This window comes from Lissotriton helveticus, chromosome 3_1, assembly GCF_964261635.1.
Source record: "Lissotriton helveticus chromosome 3_1, aLisHel1.1, whole genome shotgun sequence".
In the NCBI taxonomy this organism is placed as follows: Eukaryota; Metazoa; Chordata; class Amphibia; order Caudata; family Salamandridae; genus Lissotriton; species Lissotriton helveticus.
Window position 1 is genome coordinate 1,557,391,241 of NC_136061.1, and position 26,282 is coordinate 1,557,417,522.

Below are 26,282 nucleotides of genomic sequence, written 5' to 3' on the forward strand. Positions count from 1 at the left end.
ACGAATCAATCACATTTCTAGACGTACATGTCTCCAAAACAACCACTGGTTTTGACACAGATTTATACCGGAAGAAAACAGACCGAATCAATACATTGCACTATACCAGTTTCCACCAGGGTTCCCTTAAAAGACATTTACCTTATTCACAAATGTTATGGGCCAAACGCATCACGTCAAACCCTGAGCTTAGCAACAAACGGATCGCCGAAATGGGCAACAGGTTCCGTGAAAGAGGTTATCCTGAAGACACAATTAAACAAGCTGAGGATCGAGTTTCTAAAATATCAAGGGAAATGGCACTCAGCAAATCATCTAATCCTACAGGGACCAGGATGGTTCTTGTTTCTAAATACTCCATCCAAAGTGCAGCATACAAAAAGATCATTTTAAAACATTGGCCAATTCTAACATCGGAACCTGACTTTAAGTATTTGTTTAAATCTATACCTATTTTTGCATATACCCGCAATCAAAACATCAAAGAGATATTGTCAAAACAATCAGACACGTGCAAAACAACTAAAGGAACACGCCCATGCACCAACTGCAACAGTTGTAATAACATTATTAGAGGTAACACCATCACCCACCCAATGAGGGGTTTCAACATCAAACTCAATGTGGAAGCTACCTGTGATTCGTCTAATTTGATATATCTCCTCAATGTCCGTGTGGAAAGATCTACATCATTGCTGTACATTTCAACGAACATTCACATAGTGTGGCACAACTCAAATACATGGTACTGGAAATCATAAAGAAGAAAGAGGGCAAAGACAATAATAAATGTTTATTGCAACGAGAACTGGCTTGGATTTATCGCTTGCAATCTATGCAGCCGTTTGGGCTCAACGACAGGATTGAACTGAGTTGTTTTCTGTAAATCACTATTTTGTGATCCCTGATGCTATGATTCTTTTGTAAAGCCATTTTCCTAAATGTATTGATGTTCATTTTTGTACACTTATATATGTCACGATCTAGCAAGTCTCGATAGTTCACCACTATAACATGGCCGCCACCGCAATCCGTTCACTTTTCGTCCGTTTTTTAACTTCATCAATCACATGACCCGCCCAAGACCTATCCTCCTCCATATAGATGCCGGGTTGTTTGAACCCCCCGTGAAACTATCCACAGTGAACTGATCATCGTCAAGATGCACAGATTCCGTCGTCTATCAAGTAAGTCGGTTTTATACCGCCACGTGTATCTACAAGTCCGTTTCTATGTAAGACACACACGCCCATGGACGACTGTTCATGTACGTTGTTTTTCCGTTTCAGCCTCATCTTGAGTGGAACTTCAGATAGTCCGTCAAGTAAGTCCACCTTACCGCCTGACACCCTGTTTCAATTTTTCGTTCACTTTTTCACCTTTTCGTTTACGTTTTAGAGTACTTGCTGCGCCTCAAAACCGTCTTGCATGATGTCACGCGACCAGCGCGTTTAAGTGTGTTACATTGTACATGTTAGTGACTGGCTATATCTTTTTGATTTCTTAAAGCTCCTGGATAAAGGGCAGGGTAGCCCGAAATGCATTGGAGCATGTATGAATTTTGACGGATCTTCATTACTTGAATACATGATATGATGAAAGCAATTCTTTGAACTTTGATTGATATGATTCCAATATTAAATGAACAGTTTTGGAAAACTAATTAAAAGAGCAACACTGCAATAACTCACTTTTTAATACCCCACATCTCTGCCCCAAAAGTGCAGTCATAACTGCTTTCTGTGTATAGACTTGCAAGACAGCACTAATGAGTTGAGTGCCTTCTTTGCAGGAATATCTCAATACTGCATTGACAAACATCTTGAATTTAGCTACAGCCTTTTCTGCATGAACGTGCCAGTTATTACGATGAAAGTGCATTACCAAATAGTCAAAACAGTCAACTTTATCCAGCAGTTCTCTATTTATTTAAAATACTTTTTATGGGCAGAGTTGTCAGCAGCAAACCCTTAGTGTTATTACATTCATAAACAGATTTTTAGTGGAGAATGTCTCTATCATAGAATGCATGGATTTTTCAGTTAATGATAATAGAACAGCATCTTCTGCATGCACAAGTATGGAGACATTTTAGCCAAGCAGCTTGGCTAATTAGGATCAAGGCAGCCCACAGCATAGTTAATAAACAGGTTAAATAAAAGGGGATCTAATATGCTGCCTTCTCATAATACTGATGGTATTAAAATGAGCCACTGCATTCCACATTGGGTCCATACCAAACCCTAGCTGTATTTTGGGTGTTGAGGCCTCGAATGGCTGTTAACAGAGAAGGGTCAACACCCAAATTGAGAAGAGAGCTCAAAAACTTAAACCTGCACACCAAGTCAAAAGCTGATCGTAGATCAATAAAGGTCAAACATACAAGAAATGTCTTAATTCTAGTATATGTGTCGAATATTAGATGTAAATGAAATGTCTGTTTTATAGTTTTCAACCACTTTTTAAACCTAGTTTTACAATTAGTTAGGACAGAGTTAGCATCTACTCGTGCTTGAAGACGATCCAATAAGACCCGACCCAGAATTTTCTCTACCCTGTCAAACAAGCCAATTGGTCAATAATTGACCAGGTCTAAACAGCTACCTTTTTTATGCAAATTAACCAATAGGACTCAGGAATGTTGTTTGTTGCTAATTCTATATTAAGCACGGATTTAATAAACGCGTTTTTTTACTAATTTGGTCACTGTTGCTGTTTTCCAGTCCTTCCTCTCTTTTGTTAACACCCTCTACTGCTTTGCACACCTGCCCACCATATGCTCAGTACAGAGCTGCTCATTCTACTTTATGATGTGCGATATTCTCGAGATTCTGGTTTATAAAGAAACATACTGTTCACCGTCCTCCAAAATTAAAAACCAGACTAAAACAAATATATTACAAATATCAAATAGTATCATAAGTCATCCAAATAATAGGACGAGCTGAGCCACATGTCGGCAGTGGCTCTTAGAGCTTGTGCACAAGTCGAGCCTTGAAAATATTTGGCGTGTAAATCAGGCAAAGATTCACGTTACAATATAATAATGGGTCTTCAAAATAGTGCATTTCTTTAACACGCAAAAGTGTTTCATGTCGGTACATCAGATTATAGCTCTGCATTGGGAAGTATTTCTTTTGCAAACATGAATTTAGCAACATTCCTGCCCCCGCCCTGATGACAATACTGTTGGTGAACAAAGAGCCACGTCAGTTGTCATGTGTACTCTACATGTGGCCTGGATTCTTAATATAGACGGAGCAAAGTTATGGTCTATAATGTCAAACACAAGAGGTTTTTGTACAGCACACGTCCTGAACTCATGTTTTTTCACTTCCAAGCAAACAAAACATCAATAAATGCTAGAAATGGCACCAATTCCTCAGAGAACTGCCACTGCATATCCAGGAGAGACGAGAACAGAGGTGGGTAAAGACACTCAGGGTTTGAGCCAGAGGCCTGGTTCTGGATCAGCCTGAGGTTCTTTTGGACTCTCGACCACAAAACGAGACAAGTTTTAATTTGGCCGTTTTGGTCCATTAATAAGGCTACAGCCTACACCCAAATAATTATGCCCAAGTGCGATGGGATCGCCAGGGACAACCGACAGAGCCAATCCCAATGTGCAGGGGGGAGGGGGAGGGGCAGGGGTGTGTGCAGGCCCCTACCCTTTTTTTCCTTTTTGTCAACAATGCTATAGCAGCCCCTCACCGAGACAATATAGACACTCCCAGATTAGAAGGGGTTAGTGTCCTTGCTTTTTATTTTCAGTCAACACTCTCTTAATCTTGCAGACTCCTATGGGACTGCAGCAATTGCTGGATAACTGAAACACTTTTTGGGAAGCCAGGGGTCTGGAGATTAACGTAACAAAAACAAAATTCATTTAGGCAGCACAAATCTTTTAGAAACACACTGCCCTTGGATACTGGGAAACTAGAGCGAGCCTACAGATATGAATACCTAGGTATTATGCTGGATAGTAGGGTTTCAGGGTACCCTCACATTCAGAAGCGAAGGGCAGTGCTCCAGCAGCAAACCTCAACCATCTATAAAAAATACCAGGGAACAACATCAAGAGCCCTACTTCCCACTATAGAGACATATACATTATAGGCTCAATCAGCGGCCTTACATGGTGCTGAAATCTGGGGCAACGCGAACATTGATACACTCACCTTAAGTGAGAACACGTTTACACATTCACTTCTTCCCTTCCCCAGAAGCACTCCCCTAGTACCCATGTTTCTCGACGTAGCTCTTAAAGGTGTGGAATATTTTGCCAAATTGAGTCCTCTTTTATATTGGGTGAGGATCTGGACCACAGAGGAGCTCAAGCCATACCGGAATGCGGTAGAGGAACTGCTGAGGCTTGACAAAGAGCTCACCTTTCTGTAGTTCAGACACATCCATTCCTGGTTTAGGTTGGGCCTAGGAACCTTCTGGTCTGATCTAAGTTCCCTAAACACAGCTTCAAAGAAACAGCAAAAATCTCTTTACAGTGAGTATATCCTAGCTAGCCTCCATCAAACCCCCACCTTAACAGACAATTTCTGCTTATATGAAGCAATCTTAGAAATCCCGCAACAGCAACTATTGAAATTCCTGTACTTAAAACTTATATATAGCACACTCGAAATAGGGTCGTCCACGCAGTACACAGGCTGGAGTCCTGTCTCTAGCAACAACTGCTCAATGTGTAGACTGTTGTCCGAATATGTCATGTTTTGTTCTTCTGTCATGCCAACGTCAATTCCAGAAGGAAATGGATTAGCCCACTATGTAATCAGCTAAGCATTAGACACCACCTTGAAGCTTTAAGGATGCAGAACGGAGATACATCTACCTACGCTGTGGCCGCCTTAGGCAAATATTATTAGCAGTAAGGTTGCTGAGGAAAGAAAAAGACAAAAAATGCAAGTTGTGATGAATAGATTGGCCAGTTTTATACCAGATTACACTAAATATAGCAGCTCCCTCTCTCCCCGCAAGTCCAGCGAAAAGAATTGCTTAAAGAATTGCGTAAATGGCAGCTCTGGGGATGCACTTTTAAAACCTTTTTTTACTCCTTTTATTAGATTTTTAAGAAATTCGATTAATTCTATATTATGTATGAACCATATTACTTGCAATAGCACTTTAGTGTGCACCAGATTAGCTAGGTGGCTTCTATAGTTTAGTTCTGAATTTTCTCTAGTTTTCAATCTGCGTACCGACACTGTAGCTTGACATTAGATGAGTTGTTTGACTGGTTATTATCCCAGTCCGCTTTAAACACAATAGCTACTTTAATTTGGCCAGCCCATCGATCGAACAGCCCAACTTTACATATTTTACTTGTTAGCAATGGTGTGTACTCTTTTTAATCTCACTAGTTGATCTTTAAGTATGCACAGCCTATTTATTAGCACATAAGAAATACAGCAACTGTATTGGCACCTTATTTAGCAGACTGCTCTCTGAATGACTGACATTGCTTGGTCATGATAATTTATATCCTGCTGTCTAGTACACTATGACTGCCTTGTTTGTTGTCATACTCTAAATAATATCTGCATCTGTGTTGTTTTTAATAGAATTGTCTAATGAATGATTGTATGTTTTATGGAATGAAGTTTCCGAAATAAACATTACTACTACTAAATTCGGCTGCAAACTGCCACCCATTCTCTACCATCATGCTCCAAGAATTATGGGCTTTATATGGGCCAGGTCTCACCAGTGCTAAGCACCAGCAGTTTTTAGGTTGAGTGTTCAAGACCTCTTGTATATACTTTAGTATATACTTATATGTGTATGTACTTTGTGGGCTCTGGAGATCAGCCCAAGACTTGTCTGCTTCCGCGTAGGGACTTTTTTTCCTATTTAACTGCCTCGATTTACCTGTCCTGATAGAAAACAACCAGTAGAGGTCAGTAAAATACCAGAATTGCTTTCTGCTAGTTCAACTGCCTCTATTTTACTGTCTTGATAGAAAATGACCAGTCGAGGTCAATAAAATACCAGAGTTGCTTAGGAACTTTCTTTTTTTTAATTTTTCTGGCAACTGCCTCTATTTAATTTTCTTGATAGATAACGATAACGACCAGCAGAGGTCAGTAAAATACCAGAATCACTTTAGCATTCTCTAGATTCCAGTCCACAGAAATTGTCTTCCACGAGCACCCGTAGACAATATTTTTTTTTCCAAATCTTGTATTTTCTGTGATATGCCCACCAAAGGCCCTGGTTTTATATTAAAAACAGAGCTGTGGGCTATACCATTTCCTGCTTAAAGGCAATATTTCTCTCCATGTGTTCCCATCCCTGGCGTGATACACTTTGGTACTTACTTTCCCTCCATGTTAAAGAACAGTAGATGTTTCAGCACCCAGGCTAATGTGCTGCATAGCTAAATGCATACAAGGTCCCAAAGGCGAGACCGATTGCATTGCAAATGCTTGTTTAAAGGGGGCCTCGAAACGGCTCTCTATCGGGCTCTGCTTCGAGCCCTGGCACAGGCGGACCATTTTTTTCAAGATTGCAGTGAGAGCAGGCACATCGATGTGCCCTGCTCACTTCGCACTAGTGGAGAACTTACGGCATGACATCATGCCAGGTGAGCCTAGTAGGGGAAGGGAAATCCTTTAAAGAGAGTCATTTTATCTGTGGATTTCCCTTCTCTTTTTGAAACTCAGGAGTAGCAACATTGTTGTGGTGTCACCAGGACTTTAAGTTGAAGCTTTTTCAATATCATATACAGCCATAGTTGCTGCTTCAGAATCAGAATCTTTATTCAATCTCTTTTTAAAACAGATCATAAAAGCATCATTTCATTAAGTAAACCATATCACAGTATTAAAACAATTACAATCTATATACAGTTTTTGGCAATTCCATCAAATTAGCTCTGTAAAGGAAAAGTAATATTTAAAAGCCATAAGTTGGGGCACTCGTAATCTTTGTACAATTGTTGATTCTTGGTCCCCCATCACTTAGCTGAGGCCAAATTATTCTTGTTGATTCGCTAAATTATGTCAACGGAGCCAGATTCCTCCTCTTTCTCACACAAGCCGACAAAAAACATGCTATAGAAAAGCAGACAAAGGGGTAGGAGAGTGCCTTTAAAAAATACCATGCCACCCTGCACTGTGTGAAGTTATAGCGCCTTAAAAGCGGTAGGGATAAAAGCTTTCCTTTCAGTGTGGTAAAACTTGCAGAATAATACTACATGTAGATCCGTTTGGGGCGAGTGGTTGTCACGCGGACAGAGGGGCAAATCTGAATGTTTTAACTTTCTCACTGGAAGATCTAGCATCAGAGGGAGGTAATTCAGGCAAAAGCGCAATAGAATAAATCTATGGTGAGCAAGGGTGATGCGCAAAAGGTATGAAAATCTATCCCCTGCTCTTAGCGGGATAAAATCATATGCAGTTATCGCCTTTTGTTGCCAATATTTTTCCCTCGGGAGAAAAATAGCCCTCTGTAGATACATCTCTGTAATTTGACGCTTCGTTACCTTCCTACATAGTGAGGGGTCTCTAAATAAGTTACCCTGCCCAGTTGCAGTCAGTTCGGGCTCTACGTATCTGAGCCAACCAATCCTGTTGTAATGGTCCAAATTCATGCTGCTGGCAATTATGCGTTGCTTTAAATTTACTGTGGACCTCTGCCAAATTGAGAGCCACAACAGGATTGGGGCCAGTCTGATAGTATCAAGCAAGTGGGGTAACCCCAATTCGAGGTGTAAAATGTAGTTTGAGAGGGAATGGGGTAACGAGGCCCGATTTTGAAAAAGGTATCTTCTATCCTCTGGAGCTGATCTGAGTTTACCAACCCCCAAACTACCGCCCCATATGTTGCCTCTGCCTTTGTTTTAGCTTGGAAAATATTTTTAATCGTGTCCAGAGGGCTGGCTCCCAACTTCCTTGCAAAGCCCTTAATAGCTTGAAGGCTCCTTTCCATTCCTTGTGCTCTTACCGCCACCTGATTTTTCCAGGAATGGTTCTTCTTATCAAACAAGACCCCCAAATATGGAAAGGAGTCTACCACTTCATTTTTCTTTGAGGCCAGCTAGAAGTGAGGGGGTTTTGCTCCTCTCCTGGCTTCCGCTATGATAACAAATGACTTTGTTTCATTTACTCTGAGGTCTAATGAAGCCATGAATGAGGAGTATGATGCTATGAGAGCTTGTAAACCCACCCCTGTCCTCGCGATTAGGACCGCATCATCAGCATACGCCATTATTGGAAGGGGGTTGTTACCAAATGTAGGCACCTCCAAGGGTGAGCCAGTCAGGGCAGCCTCCACCCCGTTTGTGTAGATGGAAAAAAGAAGGGCGAGGACACAACCCGGTGTGACCTTAAATGAGTGTGTACATTCCCCATTTGCGCCATACCGAACGCAGGAAGTGGCGTTGGCGTATAGCTGATGTATAAAGTGGCTTATCAAGGGATCTACCCCATCCCCTCCAGGATTGGCAACAACCTCTGCTGAGTCACGATCAGAGGCCGCCGACAGGACCATAAAAGCCATATAAATTCTACACCCCCCCCCTTCACTTTGGTATATTTTTCTATACAGAGTGATAAATTGGGTCCACCGTCCCCTTTCCCTTCTGGAATCCATATTGCGCCTGCATCAGTATATTATTTTCTTTAGCCCAGACCTCCAATCTGGTTAATAGGAGCCAGCCCATGAGCTTCGCAGTGGTATCCAGAAGGGAAATTGGACTGTAATTCTTAGGAATGCCCCACCCCCTTTCTTATAAATAGGGACAATTACACTCTTGTTCCAAGATGATGGAGGACCCTCTGTTGCTATACTGTTAAAAACATTTGTTAATAAGGGGACCAACATATCATAGTTCTGCTGGAAGGGATTGATCGGGACACCGTCCTAGCCCGGGGCCTTTCCTGGTGCGCATGACTCCAACCCTCTTCTAAATTCTGTTAGAGAGAATCACAGGCTAACTTGTGGTGATGAGGGTGGCTCAGTGGGTGTGAGAGCAGGAAAAGTGCTAAGGCCAAAAATGCTTTCGAAGTATCCCACCCATGCATCCTGATCTACATGTGAGTCCAGGGAAGGATCCTTAGAGTCTTAAAAATAAGGGGCATTTATAACTCTCCAGAACTCCCTGCTGCTGTCCGAGATAGAAGCTTGTTCTAGATTGTTCCAGGCCTTCTCTTTAATATCCTTCTCTCTTCTTTTCCTGGCATGATTGTAATTACTCCGTAGGAGTTTTGTCTCTGTGGTGGGTTTCTATGGCCTTGATAAGAGCACTCCTTGCTATGGAACATGCATGATCGAACCATCTTTTGGTTCGGTTAAGATTTACAGGCTTGGTACGGTAAGCACTCATTTTAATTTCATTAAGGGTACTGTAAACTGGGTAACTAAAAGGGAGGAAGAAGTCCCCTCCACCAAGTAGTGTAAAATGTCTTCCCTTGCTTGGGCTATTACTTCATGGCCTAGGTTCAGCTTCTCAACCTGTGCCCACTTTAACTGGTAGCCATTGTTCCTACTTAACACTAGGTTATCTGCTACATGTTGATGTTTTTTCCCTTTACAAGGAAAATTTAAAGAGATAAATAAAATAACAAGGTCACTATAAAATGTAAACAGGTTGTCTAAGTGGTCCACGTTTCCACTTATTACAGAGGAAACTAAGATAAAGTCAATCGTTGACTCCTGTCTGCCCCTCCTGAATGTTTTGCCTATATGTCCTGCTTTTGTATTATTAATTATTCCCAGATTGCTTGCATATAGGAGGTTATTCAGTCTATCACCATATTCGTTATGAGAGAAATGTATGAGGGGGTTGTCCTGGGAGTCAACTAAACCACACACCTTAGAGTCATTATGTTTACAAAGGTGAATATTGAAGTCCCCCACCCAAATAATGTGGGGTGAAACTTTTTTTTTAGGTAACTTAATTTTCCCTAGCTCCCTGTTTAAGTCTTCTACCGCTTTCTTCATATTCCCACCGAATTCATTATAATAGAAGTTGATTAGAATCCAGGAACCTTCATTTCTAGGCTCAAGATGGAAAAGCTGAAAACTTATATTTTGGGAGCCAACCTGCCTTACTTGTGGTGTTCGATAACAAGGTTAATAGACCCCCCCCCCCTTCGCTCTGTCTGACATTGAGGGCACTGCAGAAGTATGGAAAGTGTGAAAACCAGGAAAAAAAGAAAACCGGATCCTTAGCCGATGTTTCCTGGAAGCAGATGATCTTCGAGGATTGCCATAAAATGTACCATTGTTCATTACCTGCCTTCAAGGCAATACCAGCCACATTCCAGGATGCAAGGGTAGACCTATTTTTATCCACTATGCCCTGCGGCGAAGGAGACATGGGTGTTACATACGGACCAAGTGGTGAACTAGCTGTTGTAACTATTCTCCCAATGGGCAATGGTAGTCAATCACATGATTCCTGATCGGAAAGGGGGGCAAATCTATTTTGTAACTTTACCCCCGAGGGTAATTGGGCCCCCCACATGTCTTGTGAGTAGAGGACCTGAAGTTAGCCTACCACTCTTTCCTTCTCCAAAAATTAAAGCCTGTTTATAAAAATGCTCCAGTGGTAAAGGAATAATTTGGGTACTTATGAGTGGGGACCTGTAGAGGTTATCCAGGAGGAGATGACCCACATGCGCGTATTTAAAGTTTATCACAACACAGTCCCCCGCAGTGGTCTTTAGTGAGTTCCCCACCCACCCCACTCTACTAGTCATGATAGTCTTATAGGCCAGCTGGTGATTCCGTATTACTGAGTTCTTAAGATTGTGGGAGAGCCAATGCAGCGATTAACTGTGTCGTAGATTCCTGCTTGTTGCCCTGGAGTGGGTGTACGTTGGCCAAAACCAGTACCAGAGGGGAGGCTTCAAGTGGGAGATGGAGAACTGGTATGGAATGGTCATCTGCAGGCAAGCCATTAGGATCTTGTGTTCCTGTTTCCTGAAGTCCTCCCTTGCTATAGGTGCCTGTTGGAATGTATCCCTTGGTACTGGAGCTTGTATAATTGGAGCCTCCTGCTGAGTATCTGTATGTCTGCTAGATTTAGGATGTGGCAGACAAACCTGTATAGCGGGGTTAATGATATTACCCAGCATTAAAGGATTTGTCAAGGTTTGGGACACGCTGTGATGTACTAGAATTGAGTCTGCAGGCATACACAAATGCTGCACTCTGAGGGGCTCACTCAGAGACCGGGTGGGTGTATTGAGTGGTTCTAAACTGACCAGTTTTTGTTCAATCTGTGCTAGCTTAGTCAGAATAGGGTCCAACAGTATCATAAACCTTTTGCTTACTTCTGCCTATAATTCCTTAGTAAATGGGGTTTGTGGGGGTAGTGTATTTCCAGTTTGAGTTGCTACTGAAGTTACATGACTGTGTGAAGGCTTTAGGATATGGACCCCTAGGTTTGGAGGCGCGAGTAGGTTTAGTTTGCTTGGGCTTGGTAATCGCGCCAGCCCCATGCCGCTTTGCAGGGGATCGTTAATAAGGTCACTTAGTGAAGTGGTGGGAACTGAGAGCTCCGAGTCCCTTCCAGTTATGTTGGATGGGTCAATAGTTCCCATTGACTATTCCTGTTGCCCCAGTGGAATATCATCCGATATGATCAATTGGGGGAATAGATTTTTAGCTGGACCTCTTGCGTTATCTGTGCAGGAGATCCCAAGGGAAGAAGTTGTTCCATTGACAGGCGTCTCTGTGTCAGTTCAATTTCGTGGGTGCATCCAGTGTTGCTACAGACCCACCACCCGTTCTTTCTGTAGCACCTTTGCGTTTTCCCATAATGATGAATCGAATACAGAACAGGGGGGACAAATACATTTAGTCAGATGCCAGATTTTAGATAGGGGACCTAGCCCAGCCTCTTCCAGGCTCTGACGGACGTGGACGGGCACACCCTTGGGGCGGGTGCATCCTGCGCGCATACCACACCGTGTGCCGCTGCTGGAGTATTATGCACGTCTGCGCGCAACACTCTGTGGGAGTTGTGGTCCTGGCTGTGAGGCGATACGCAGAGAGCCCCCAAGCAAGAAGGAAGCGCAGCTACAACCGCTGGGGGACGCAGCTGGCGTCTTATGCGCGTCCACGCGCAAGGCTCTGTGGGACTTGTTGTCACTGGTGTGAGGCGATACGCAGAGAGCCCCCAAGCAAGAAGGAAACTCGGCTTATTTATCTTATGCAACTAACAACCATTGACAAAGCCAATAGTTGTGACTTGTTGTAGGTACGAAGTTACTTGTTTTATCAAATATCTGGATGCAATGACAGAAACAGTCAAATACAAGTCGGGCAGCACACTATGCTAAGCACAGATTTTTAGCTTACTCGTTTTTAAGCCATGCCCTTAATTACATTGGCCACGTCCCTTAGACAGACCCCCCCAGTTTTTTCATCCCACTTAAAGCCCTGCAAGAATTAACAAGCATTTGCAATGCAATAGGTCTCGCATTAGGAAAGTTTGAGCTATTGGTATTGTAAATGACACATTTTTTATTTATGTGTTGGTTTTGAAAATAGCGAAATTAATAGCTTTGTCATTTACAATGCCAATAGTTTTAACTTTCGCAAATGTGACACCTATATCATTTGTAATGCAATATGTGTTGTATTTATGTGACTTGGATATATTGATATTACAAATAACAATGGCTTTTAATTTTTTTAATAATACTTAAATAAGTTATTGTAATTTATAATGGCAATAGCTAGAACTTTTGTAAATAACTTTTGTGAAGATTATGTTCAGTGTATGAAAATTCAAGTGTGATGAAAATCCAAGAACAGAAGTGAAATATTAACATATTTTTGTGACATTTGTAATAAAGCTTGAAATATTGAGAGAACATATTTGAACCAGTTGTTATTTAATGGTTGCACAGATTGATGCTGTGGTGGCGCTGAGTGATGTTGTGGTGGAGACGAGTGATGCTGTGGCGTTCAGTAATGCTGTGGTAGCGCATAGTGATATTGTGGTGCCCCTGAGTGATGCTGTGGTGATGCGATAGATAGATAGAGTGAGTGCGATAGATAGATAGATAGAGTGAGGGCGATAGACAGAGGGCGATAGATAGATAGAGGGCGATAGAGTGAGATAGATAGATACATAGATAGATAGATAGATAGATAGATAGATAGATAGATAGATAGATAGATAGATAGATAGATAGATAGATAGCAGTTTCACATATTGCCACAGTGTTGTTTTCGGTCTTTTTTTTCTTCTTAATTTGGAACGAACCATCTTTACACAGACAATAAATACTCCTACATAACCAGCTTGTCAGGTAGCATTAATCAGAGAGTTCAGGGGTTAATCTATTTAATGCGTGCTCGTTGTCTGTTCCTTTTATAGCATGAGATGAGCTCCCAAGGGTATGTCAACTCACATATAAATGCAAACGTGATCACTAAAAGACAACAGTAGCACAAAGTTACAAAGAAGAAAATCTTTAAAAAAAATTGCCATGGCTGTCACCAGAGTAGAGTAAAAGATGCATCAACTGCAAAATTAAAAACACAAGTGTGTGAGGAGGTTACTTTTAAGATGTCAAGGTCCTCCTGAAAAGAAAATGTAAATACTTACACAGCCCATCTCTATGGTAAGGTATGGAAAATAGCACTTTTCATTCAGATTATATTAGTTAACTGGTAAGGGAAACTGTAGTAAATAGTTATTTATTTTTTCTTTGTATGTTACGGTACAATTTTGCCATTATAATTGTCGAACGTGTTCGCTTTTGAAGTGTACATGAAAAATAAAAAATAAAATTGCGAGGTTTTACAAAACACACTCAAACTAAAATCACTTTCCACCACTATATTAGAATGAAGAAACTAAATCCACACAGCCAGCATACGTTTTATATACAAAGATGCTTTTAATAAAATGCTGTGTATATCAATGTATTGTTTTTTGGGTAGCGGTTTGAAACCTATACAGCGTTTGTTAATAGCCACGCTGGGCAGCACCTGTGTATACCTATGGCGCGCTGTAATTAGCACCGGCACAGAACTGAAATCACGCTGTGTGCGCGTTGTACTAAAACACTCACACGGGGAGGGGGGTTGCTTAATGAGACAGTGAGGAGCCCGAAATATGATGTTGGTGTCATTCCGATAATCAACGGAGCTCTTTAAACTTTGAAACTTGAGCCTTTTTAGGGAGGGGGGTGCTGAACATGTGAGTCCGACTTTGCATTCTCCACAGTTCACGGTGCCCAGGCTAGAGTACCATGGGCAAGTCTGTAAGCAATAGATAGGCTGCGGTCACGGGGGGCTGGGAGGGAGGTGTACGGGGCGTATATACAGATGTTAGGAGCACAGAAGGAGCAACGGGTGAAAGGGCATAATAAATAGAAGCAGGCGGGGGGGGAGAGAAGGAAGCACCGAGTCCTAAAATATTGTGTAAGGTATAAAAAGCATAAAGTGTAAGTGACCTAAGAGACATGAAGCAAGGTGATATATGTGTAAGAGCAACAAACCACGGAAATAAAGGGGCACCGAGGTCTGTATCCCACAAGTAGGCGCTAGGAGCAGAGAGAGCAGGCAAGAGCCTAAGAGCGCAGCAACGGGAGTGCATGGGTTGGCGAGATTATAATAAGGGCTATATTTAATACGCTACTCCGTGGGGTAATGCTCCGTTGTAATAATATTAGCATGGCTTTGCTAAAAGTTTTAAGACGGCTGCTTATGTTACCAGCAGCAACATATAATGGAGGGACGAGGGTCCCGACGGGCTGCATAATTGAGAGGGGGCGCGAAAGAGAAGTGAAGAGGTGAGGAGGATTGCGTGGCGGGGGAGGGGGCATGGGGGGTGCTTGTTAGCATAAAGTGTAAGTGACCTAAGAGACATGAAGCAAGGTGATATATGTGTAAGAGCAACAAACCACGGAAATAAAGGGGCACCGAGGTCTGTACAGCAAACGAAGCAGCAGCCACAAGCATTTCATTAAGCCCATTCAGTAAGTAAAAAGAACGCTGAGCAGTGGTCGGATGTCGAGTAGCTCTTGGCATTGCTGTGGGGGGGGGGCGGGCGGGAGCGCATTGCTTTGAAGTCGGATGCGGGGGCGGGAAGCGGCAGCTTTGAAGTGTGACGGGAGGCACAGACAAATTGTTGTTTGTGACGTGGCTGGTGAGGCGGGGCAGGGGAGCAGAAGGGATTACTTTGAAGTCTGATGCCGAGCGTCGGGGAGCAAATGGCAAGCGCGTGCATGGAGCACATGCACTGTGCGTAATCCGCCTGCCAAAGCCCTCTTGGTAAGCTTTCCTGATGCACCTCTATATGTCTCGACCTACAATGCGCAAGCGCATTGGCAGGTCGAGACCTAAAAACAGAGAATAGACCTTTGGTGGTAATAGGGAGAGAAAGATGTAGCCATCTAGTGGGTGAATTGCATACAGTGAAATTGAAAAACTTGGGGTTAATCCTGGCTTTCCCGCGTGACAAAACTGTGTGATCCTCGGCAAGTATTAAATGTAAAGAGCCTGCTTTTTATCCGTAATTTCATATCACAGCGTCTTCCAACAAGAGAGCTCAGGGTGTGCACTGTATAAAAATTATCTAATGTATAAAGTTGAAACGATGCCCTTTCTAATCATAAACAAGCTATCATATGTTCACGTTTGCTGCTTTATTTAGATGCCAACTATTTTAATCACCCGGCTCTTGCACAGGCTCTTAAGAGCCCCGCCAAACCTTTGGCTCGGTTGTGCTGTTGGCTGTCCCATCTCTACCCGAGAAGGGGCCCCGTATGGCATTCACCAGCTGAGGGCTAAGAAACGTGACGAGGAGTCAATAGGAACTGGAGCATGTCAGGCATGAACATACCACATCGTCATCATACCAGCCACCGCGCTGTGTCCCTAACCGGTTCCCACTATTGCTCACTCTGACCAATAGTCCGTCATACCTCCTCAGCGGCGGCTGCTGCGAAACCTACTGCCCTCATTTTTATTACCATCTAGAACCACCCACGGACCCTGCACTGCCAGGTTCTCGAATAACTCACCTCACTCCAAACTCCTGCTATCCACAAGGTTAACCATTTAAACTATTCGATGACGCCCTCGTCCAGATGCACGTGCACACTCCACAGCCAATCAGCATTCCGGAATTCTGCACGGTGCATTTGGGTTGGGTGAGGTGTCGCGAATTCTCCAATCCTAGGTCATTTTACACAACCATGTCTGGCAGCTCTCAGACGACTCCCACAGCCTGTTCATGGGCTTGATTTTTATTTATTTTATATGTGGGTTTATAACGCGCTTGACAAAACTCCCGAAGGAGTTATGTGCTTCATAACTGCTCGGGAATCCTGAGATGGCGCACAATAGTCTCTTTTTTCCCAATCTAGCAAACTACAAAGGATGAAACATAACTGGTCATTTATGCAAACGAAACGACATCATAAGAAAAAAAACGTAGAGTCCTTAATCGGAAACGATGCCTTCCTTGCAAACATGGGTTCATCAAACAACTCAATGGGCTAGTGTTTAAAAAACATTACAAATAGGAAACATCTCTCTTTGAAAGGTACCATGTGAAATATGTGCACAGGGATATACTGCGAGGATACATTCCACTCTAAGATGGCCGTCACGATATTATACTTTACACGTCGCTTTGCACGTACGAGTTGTTCTGTGATATCATAGTGTACTAGTTGCCGTGGTAACGGACAATACTTGCATCGTCAGCACCGGACTGCAAGAGCAGGTAAATTATCTCTCATCCTCCCCAATCCACAGGCAAGAGTTGAGTCATGAGGCAGTGATAAAGTTGAGTGTCTATATGACTTTATTTCTACTGAATGGCTGCATAACGTCATTACTTGATAAACACTTGTTTTGACTAAATTACTATCCATAATGCCCTTTAATTGACACATTCATGAAATCTTCAGGCCAGGATTTAACTTTTATGAAGTTTTATGTTTTACTGGAAAGTGTGACTATTTTTTTCAATATGATTTAAAATAGGGTTTTGAAGAATATCAAAGGCATGTGAACTTAGCTCAGCCCTAAGTTTTTAGTTTTCCTGTGGCATTTTATAGTTCTGTTTATCCGAGCATGCCAAAGTCCCCGAATTAGATGAGAAACCTGTGATTTGTGTAGCTACAAATTATACCTAACATTTCTCCTTCATTAAACATTCATAGTCAAATGCAAGTTAATTGGAAATATGATTTGTCCTCAATTTTCTTGGCAAAGCAAAATCGTAGGTGTCCTATAAATTAGCAGGATGAAAAATCTTAATTTCATGTTAGGTTACAGAAAAAGCAGGTAGGTCCTTTCAGAGCATCATCCTCTTTTCAACTCTTTATCTCCTGGCTTCCTCTCCAAACAACACACCAACATTCTATTACATCATTCATTCTCATCAGTCCAAACGCCTGCTCATATATACAGGGAATGACAACACACGATACTACACTGCTCCATTTCTTGCAAACAAATAACACCCTTTCCCTTATAAGAAAAGTACAGTAACAATAATTCATACTTGATTAATCTCCAACATGTGTGGCTTACACATTTAATCATTAACCTCTTAAAATCTTCAATACCCACTCAGACACACAAAGACAACCAATAGCAGTCGCAGAAACTCTGATAGGTTAAGAAATTAGGCTCCCACACTGCATATCAAAAGAGAAACTCGGACAACAACTAGGTTTTGACTCCCCTTGTATAACAGTCCAATATGTGCATGTCTTTTCTTGGCCCCACCACCACATGTCTGCACAATTACAATGACAGCATACAATATTTATGCACAGGACTTGATGTCACAGACAGAGGGTCTCCCCAGCATGCCTAAGTATACACATTTGAGGCACAAAACAAATAACCAAAGTTTAGCATGCATCACCTAATTAAAATTCCCTTGACCAGATTCCAACATAAAACCCGTTTTCACAACTCCATTCCTACATAAAAACACAAGATCTCCAAACATCAATAAACTACACAGCACAAGAAACTCCCACACCTTCTCCATCTTCGCAAACAACACATACAAGGACAATACACTACTCCACACCCCTCATAAACTCAAAAGTGCAGCCCAACACTCCAGCACACCCAGTCACACTAGCTGCACAAACCAACATGACCAAGTACCAGGCCGACGAAGGTACCTGATCAGCACCCAGTAACACGTCCTCTGAAAACAGTACTTGAAAAAGTTGGGACATCTTCAATGTGTCAGAATTATACACCTCCCCACCAGTGGTGCAACGAGGATAAATATGTTTATTTGCCTAATTCTTTCCTCTTTCCAAGTGTGTCGCATTCTATCGCACAGGTGTCCCTTCCTGCACATAAACAATCCTGCTTACAATGCAGGCACCCTTGCACCATGCAGGCACCCTTGCACCATGGTGCAAGGGTGCCTGCGTTGGTGATAGGCAGCCGTTTGTGCCCCAGCAAGCAGACTGTAGGAATGCTTTATATCATGATATAGATGGCACATTCCCAGTTGTGCCTTTGAAATGGGGGAGAGGCTTCTCGAGGTTTCCCCTTGAAGTCCCAAGGTATCCTCCCATCACTGCTCTGGCTCCAGACAAACTACATACAGCCCTGTGTGTGGAGGCAGGATTCAGCCTATTCAAGTGTAAGTAGGGCTGTGCATAGCTCCTCCCCCCATCCTGCCAGTGGTGGCCCATCCAGGCACACCTAAGTTGCCTATTGTGTGTAGCTGTCTAGGAGAAATACACAAAGCTCAACAGTCAGTTACATTCAGTCATGTGACCAGGGTTCATGCCACAGGCACTAAAGAGCTAAGGCGGGGAAATGCCAACTTTCTTAAAAGTGACATATTAAAATGGAGCACACATGGCTTGGGCTAATCGCAGTTCATAGTTCGTTTAACTTTTTGCATAAATCTCCACAATGCACAAACAATATCTAAAGAGAGCATTTCTGTTAGGAGGACACTTGCATCAAGTCTATTATGTACACCATATTTTATAAAAATTGGACATAAGATCTCTTTTCGAAGTTCTAAGAGCTTTGAACAGTCTAATAAGATATGCATCATATCACATGAGGTTCCCACTATACACTTACAGTTTCCAATGCTATCTATCATCTCCGATTTTACTCTAATATTACCATAATAGGGATTCAATCCAGTTCTTAATCTCAGAACTTCTCTCCTCAGCCATCTATTCGGTAATCTATCAATATAAGAGAAATTTATATATTTTTGCCAGGCCTGGGCCATAAACTGTACCGACTTTTTCGTCGCCAGGTAAACTAGGTCCTCGGCTCGGGATACCTCATATCAGTACAGTACACAAGAATCATAAACCAAAGTGTTTCCCAACCTTAGCAACCTCACAGTTACTGGGAAACAAGAAACATTTTTAACAGAAGTACATGGAATATTACAAACTCTATGAATGCAAAATAATTCAGCTGAATAAGTAACTGAATGTCATATTTTAACATGTTATGTGGACAAATGCCAGACAGGCAATGTGTCGTCTTCCCATTATTTCATGACATGTTTTGGACACAGTATATTCTCGAACAGCAGAGTCTAATCTAATTTCTATCTGCTTGGAGATAGCCATACTTATCTTCCTAAATTAATCAGGAGGCCTTGGGTAGTCTTTCTTTAATGTTTCCAGACTTGTTCCTTTCAAACATCAGCCTACTACCCTGCCTCCTGATGTCCAAGTATCCTTAAGCTAAGTGCTGTTTACGAGGACATATCTCTTCAGTTTATATTTCCTCTTAGCTGGCTCCTTGCTCTTGCAAAACCTTGCCCACCCTTCTCACTCGACTCACTGAGCTGCCTGAGCTGATGTTACCTCCCGGTAGATTTAATGGTGCACAACAGCCCACCTTCTCTGCCAGGAAAGGCTCCCACGTGCCACTAGAGTCTTGCTGCATCTTCAAGCAGGGCATTTGTTGCCAAAAATTTTGCAGTTGTAGGGCAGGGTCTTTATACTAGAGTCTGGAGCCTTTCCGGTAGGAGGTAAATTCTTTATTCTTCTTCGGCAATTAGGTTACAGCAACAGCAGGTAATTCCTGCCATTGCTCCATCCTCCATCTAACTCTATCCGTTTCCTAGCTTCCATTCAAAACCACCACACATCAACATTCTACTACATCATTTACTCTCAACATTCAAAACACCAGCTCAGATATACTGTGAATGGGAATTCAGAATAATATGCCTTTGTATTGTTTTGTCCTGCTGCATTTATATAGCACTTATTACCCCTACGTGGGGCACTGAAGATCTTGCCTACATGAGTTGTACATTACACCATCTAGAGTATGTGGTAGGAAGGATGTTGTTTTTGTTTTGATCGTATGTGGGAAGTGTTTCCACATTGTGCGTGATGATCACCAAGGGCCGGTTATCGTGTTATGGGATGCAGCACGTAGTAGTGTGTTGAATGATGAAGTGTAAGAGACAGACGCACAGTGTTGCCGCTCGTCAGCCGTGGACTTTGTGGAGGAAGCTGCCCTGTGATTGCCCGTGCCCCTGAACTTGCCTGGATATTGTTGGGAGCAGGTTGCGGAGTGTGAGGACGGGCGTGGGACTGCGAGGCCCAGCATTCTGAGCGGCTTGCCACTCGCCGCAGCTGGAGCCTCTTCCCGCCCCACCTCCTCCTACTTAGCTTCACCCATACCCGCACACGCGGAACGCGCGCAGGCGGGCGCCGGACAAAGCCCGGGCCAAGGGCGGGCCCGTTCTTGCCCGTTACAGACCGTGCAGGACCGGACCGGCCTTCCCTCTTGGCCTTGATTTGCACGAGGAACTCATTTCCGCTACGGGACCAAGGTTGGTGTGAACTGAAACCATGGCGGGTCGAGAAACAAGGAGTAAGGCTACTGCTTCAAGTGTCACGATTGCAGGAACATTGGACAGTTTCCTGATCAGAGCGAACTCTGTTCTTTCAAAAGAAATAGCCGTGGTTGATAGTCGTCTCTCACAAGGCATGGACAGCCATAGGAGATCCTCTCTAGGTCTACTAGCTAGTGCTAAAACACCAGAAAGGGGGGGGGGCTCCCACAGCCCTATTGGATAGTATTGATCAGTCCATCAGGGATGTCCTACAAGATCTTGGAAATAGCCCAGGAGCTGTTAGGGCTCCTCTTCCGACCACTCCTGAAGTGATAATAATCCCACCAACTCTGACTATTACCAGCGCGGGGATAACAGACTCCCACATGTAGCCAGTTGCAGGGGGTGAGGGAAGGAGCTGTGCCCAAGAGGAAACGCGGCCCGCAGGCGAAGGGGGGGGAAAAGGCGAAACTTGACAAGGGTCCCGAAGTAAACCAGCTGTCGGCACAAGCCGAAAGCATGGAAGCAATTCCCATAAATACTGTTCACACCAATGTATGCCACCAGGACCCTGTGACAACCCTGCCCACTGCATTTATATTCGGGGATAAGGCGCAGGCAGGGACAGACAACCTGATCCCTGCGTTGTGCCCCACCCTAAAATCTATCCTCAACCCTCTAGTGGACAGATTAAAATCTATTGAGCGTAGACTTTCAACTATTGAACTGGCCACCAGGGAGATGATGAACCATCTTAAATTAGCTCCTACTGTACAACAGGGCCAGGATGCTAGGGGGGGTTCCTCCAGTTGTTGTGCTCACGCCCACCACAAACCCGCCCCCAGCAAATAATCCTGTGATCCATCAGGCGCGCCTAGCATTAAACCCCATAGAACTACTGCTATGGGTCGCATGGAGTCCGTGCGCCCCAAAGCAGATGGGGACCGTATAAGGTGGAGCAAGGCAGTTAACTTGCCCCCGGAAGCGGCTCCCCTAGTATTTGTACTAACTGATGTTCCTGAGCTTAGTGGCTCTACCCCAGAATCATTCTCATCCTTAAAAAATAAGGTGGTTAGTTGGTTGAACATACACAGACCGGCCCCACCACATCAGCCAACCGAAATTGTTTTGGTCAGAAGGGTCCCGTGGGTGGGCCCATCAACCAAACATATAAAGGGGGATTGTGTCCTGGTTAATTTTAGGCACCCAGGTATAGTTACACATATCTGCAACTGGGTGGAAGACACAGCTGGTACTATAATTCAGACCTGCCCATTGTCCTTCTTTTATCCACCTCCAAGCTACCCAGTTCCTAGTTGGTGTGAAGAAGTGTGGACTAGGGTGGGCCCTAGGAGCTTCACTGGAGGGCATAGGCACAATCACTACACTACACCCATGTACCCCAACTATTTCCATGCTAACAGGTTCAGTTCTCTGGATCAGGTTGACTGACTCGTAAGGGGAAAAAGATTGGCAAGATGGGATGACTCAGTATGTCACAAAAATTTACAGTCTACCCTGGTTCAAAGGAAGGGGTTGAATATTGTTTTGAGGGAACCGCAGGTGGAACCGGGCGGGCTTACGTCTGTATCGCCTGAAAGGGGGGGCGGAATCACCAACTCAGTGCTCCTGTCAAATGGGGAGAGGGACCACATTTTGCCATTTACCCAGGCCATTGCCGGTAAAACATCTCTTAAAATCCTGTCATGGAACATTGCAGGGCTACATACCAAACTGGCCTGCCCAGATTGGGGTGCCTTCATTGACTCAAGCGATGTTTGTTTCTTCCAAGAAACTTTGGCAAGAGGGGAGCAACTCAGGAGCGGTTTTGTATCCTTCTCTATACCCGCAAAGTGGGGGGGAAAGGGTAGGCCCTCGGGGGGCTGACAATCTGGGTGAAAGCTCATCTAGGGTGCAGCGCCAGGACTCTGGAGACATCATCTGAGGATGTACAATGCATCCTACTGGCTTTGCCGGACGCCTCCTGACTTGTTTTGGTCAATGTTTACTCCAGACCTGTCAGCCCCACAGCGGAGTCCAAAACCATCGAGGAACTTTCCTTGTTCCTATCTAGGATCCCCCAGGGGGCCACTCTGGTGATATGTGGTGATTTCAACTCCCACTTTGAGCCATTGACTGATCTGTTGGATGGTGCTATTCTTGAAGAGGACAATCATTGGAAAATCCCCCCGGTGGCGGGTCCCACGCCTAAGTCTTGGGCACCGTTGGCAGTACAAATGTTGGCCATGACACTAAACCACTCAATAAGGGCATGCAATGGCCGTGCAGGCTCGGACATTCCAGCAAAACATACCTACAACAAACTGGGCCAAGAGGCTCGATTGGATTATATATTCGTCGAAGCCTGTGCATGGCACAAAGTCATTGACTTTAATGTGGTAGCCAGGGCCGAAAGTGACCATAATCCTCTGGTCTTGGACTTCCTCTGCCTCGCCGCTCTAAAGATAGCCCCAAGGGAAGGAGAGGATCTGATAACCGGGCGCTCTTGTCCAGTAACAGACGAAGAATCAGATGGGACAGGGCAGTAACCCGTCCTGAGTTAGTGGCTGATATATACGCAGAAGTAGCTACAGCACTGGAAGCTGTGATTGCCTTGACCCCGGACCTTTCTTCTGATTCAGTATCCACCAAACTGGGTGTAGTCCATCAGAAATTGACTAAAAGGGTAGCCGAGATTTTGAACCCTGCGGGAAACGGGAAAAAAACAGGTAAAAAACTCACCTGGTTAAACCTAGCACGCAGAAGGGCAAAATCAGAGCTCATTAACCCATTGAAACTTAGCCATAATAGTGCTCTGATTAAAGAAAAAAGGGCTGTGTACAGGAAACTAATCCACCACGCTAAAGCAGAATGGGCAGTGGATCATTGGGCCAACTTAACATCGAGTCTGGCTGGAAGAGACGCCCGGAAATTTTGGCAAATTGTAAATACTGGGTCTGCAGAGCAAGCTGAGGCTGTGGCCCCTAACGTAACCGCCGAGGTGTGGGAAGTGCACTTTCGTACTCTCTACTGGGCAGACACCTCAGAGTGTGCACTGATTTCTATGAGCTCAGTCCCTAACATCCAGAGAGGAACAACAGAGTACGATTCACCGTGGGGGAGGTGGAGACAGCTATCCTTAACCTTCCCTCAAATAAAGCTCCGGCCTGGATAAATTACCAGGCGACCTTCTAAAGCATGACCCGGTGATATGGGCCTCTTATTTGATGGCTATTTTTAATGCCATATGGGGTGGTATGGAGGTACCTGGTACTTGGCAGGGGGCAGAGATTGTCCCTATCTTCAAGAAGGGCTCACCCCTGCTCCCTGCCAACTACAGGCCAATCAGCCTCATTGACGTGCCCCAAAAACTCTTTGCAGGACTGATCCTAAATTGTCTTTTAGACTGGATTGAGGAGTACTCTATTTTAAGTCCCTTCCAGGCAGGGTTTAGGAAAAATGTTTCCACTACGGACCAGATCTTCCGGTTATACATGCTTTACTGGAAAACTGTCAAGATCGGGGGTGGGTCACTATATACCATCTTTGTAGACCTACATGCGGCATTCGATCCAGTCCCACACCAGAAGTTGTGGACTGTACTCCGGGAGCTTGGTATTCCTCCCCCACTCCTGAACATGTTAATACGACTTCATGCACAGAACTATGCACAGGTCAGGTGTGGTAGCAACGGCTCACTGACAGCTCGATTCCCCGTTGGCAGGGGGGTAAGGCAGGGCTGTGTTTTGGCACCAACCCTGTTCTGCCTCTATGTCAACGGGGGAATCGCACATCTGGATGCTGTACAGGATAGTGACGCCCCAAAGCTTGCAGGGTCCCGGATTGCAGCGATCATGTTTGCAGATGACACGCTGCTCCTATCTAAAACTCCCATGGGTATTCAACGTGTCTTGGATGGGTTTGTCTCTTTCTGTAAAGAGCGGGGTTTGGAAATTAACACCTTAAAAACCAAATATATGATCTTTAACCCCCCCCACAACAACACGCCCAAACCCCATGATAGATGGTGTTAGTTTAGAAAGGATCCACACCTTTGACTATCTCGGGCTTACCCTCAACGAATCATTCACCTGGGTCCAACATCAACTGAAACTGCATCTTAATATGACTCAGATAGCTGGAGGCATACTGAAACTCTTGAGTAAATCATTGTATAAACCGATTGGTCCCCCCACTAGAAATATATAAACTGTGGGCGCGTGGGGCAGTGCCCTACAGGGCCGAGTTGTGGGTAACAACACTAGCTCAGCAATAATTGTAGCAGAGAATAGATTCTTGAGGCAAGTGACAGCTCTGCCCGTGAGTACCCCACTAGTGCCGCTAAGACTGGACTTTGGCATCAGACCTATCGAGGAGGAACTTGCGCTCAGACCTCTAACTTTTTGGAGAAGACTCTGGGTTACCCCAGAGTTGTCTGAATATAGGCAAGAGTTAAAGGAAGTACTGGGCTTGCCTAATGCGGGTAGGCTTCCCTGGTTAAAATATGTCAGGAAGGAATTCGAGAAGGTTGGACTTGCTTCATTGTGGTTAGACCCGGAGAACCCTGCGCTGGTATTTCACGGAAACAACTGGTCCAGCTGTTCAGGGAAAACCGCATGGCTCACTTAACATCAAGCACCCAAGTGGGCACTCTTTCAGCCAGGTTTCTATCGATCACGAACTCCTATCATTTGGAGCAAGTCCTGGACGATATTAGCCCTGCTGCTTCGAGGAAGCTATTTCTCCAATGGCGCCACGGTTCGCTACCTATCAGATCTCTTACGTCTGATTGGTGTGCACTATCGCCGAAGAATTGCCCAGGGTGCACTGCAGTCTTAGAAAATGAGGTGCATGTTGTTTTCATCTGTCCTGCTTACTCAAACCCGAGACGGAGGTGGATTATTCCAATATCTAAAAACTTGGGGACAGCTCGCTGCCTCCAGGCGTTTAGAATCCTAAAGACAGATCTCTCTCCGGTCGTGGTCTTCGCTGTCACAAAGTTCTTAACAGCAATGTGGAACATCAGAAGGGCACTTGTAGCTAACCTACAAATCAGGACATAGAAGGTACACAACAGAATTCTACTGGGGCTGGAACCAGAATTTACAGGCCAGGCGGGTCATTTGTTTGTTTGTATTGGAAATATACATTGTTTTGAAATGGTTTCTTCTTTACTGTCTGTTTCTAACATTTTATTGTATTATTTTAACTATTTTATTGCTGTGCTCTTTTATGACAATTTTTTGTTGAAATAAAGATTTGAAAGTTACTGTTTTAAGCTTTCTGGTAGATTTGAACAGCTCTGCAGGTCCCTCTATGGTATTTAATATGATATAGAGAACTTATCTGATTACTGTGGTACTGGCACACCTAAGGCTTGCACCTTCATGAACCGGTGGGCTATGCGCAAGCAGCATAGCGCTCTGGGATACAACTATAATCCAAGTACACAAGCACTCATTACACAATTACAGCCAAT

General features: G+C 44.0%; 2 protein-coding genes across 3 annotated transcripts in view; one reads left to right on the top strand and one right to left on the bottom strand.

Annotated features, from left to right (window-relative positions):
* Positions 1-16,137, bottom strand: part of FDXACB1 (ferredoxin-fold anticodon binding domain containing 1) — a 149,824-nt gene extending 133,687 nt beyond the window's left edge. For both annotated transcript variants that reach the window (XM_078682314.1, XM_078682313.1), the window contains exon 1: positions 16,008-16,137. The gene's annotated coding sequence lies outside the window, so the exon portion shown is untranslated. The remainder of the gene's footprint in view (positions 1-16,007) is intronic.
* Positions 16,138-16,587: 450 nt separating this feature from the next.
* Positions 16,588-26,282, top strand: part of CFAP68 (cilia and flagella associated protein 68) — a 90,319-nt gene continuing 80,624 nt past the window's right edge. Inside the window, 2 exon segments of the mRNA XM_078683951.1 lie at positions 16,588-16,641; positions 16,644-16,714. Of these exon segments, the coding sequence (XP_078540077.1) occupies positions 16,588-16,641; positions 16,644-16,714 (125 nt within the window).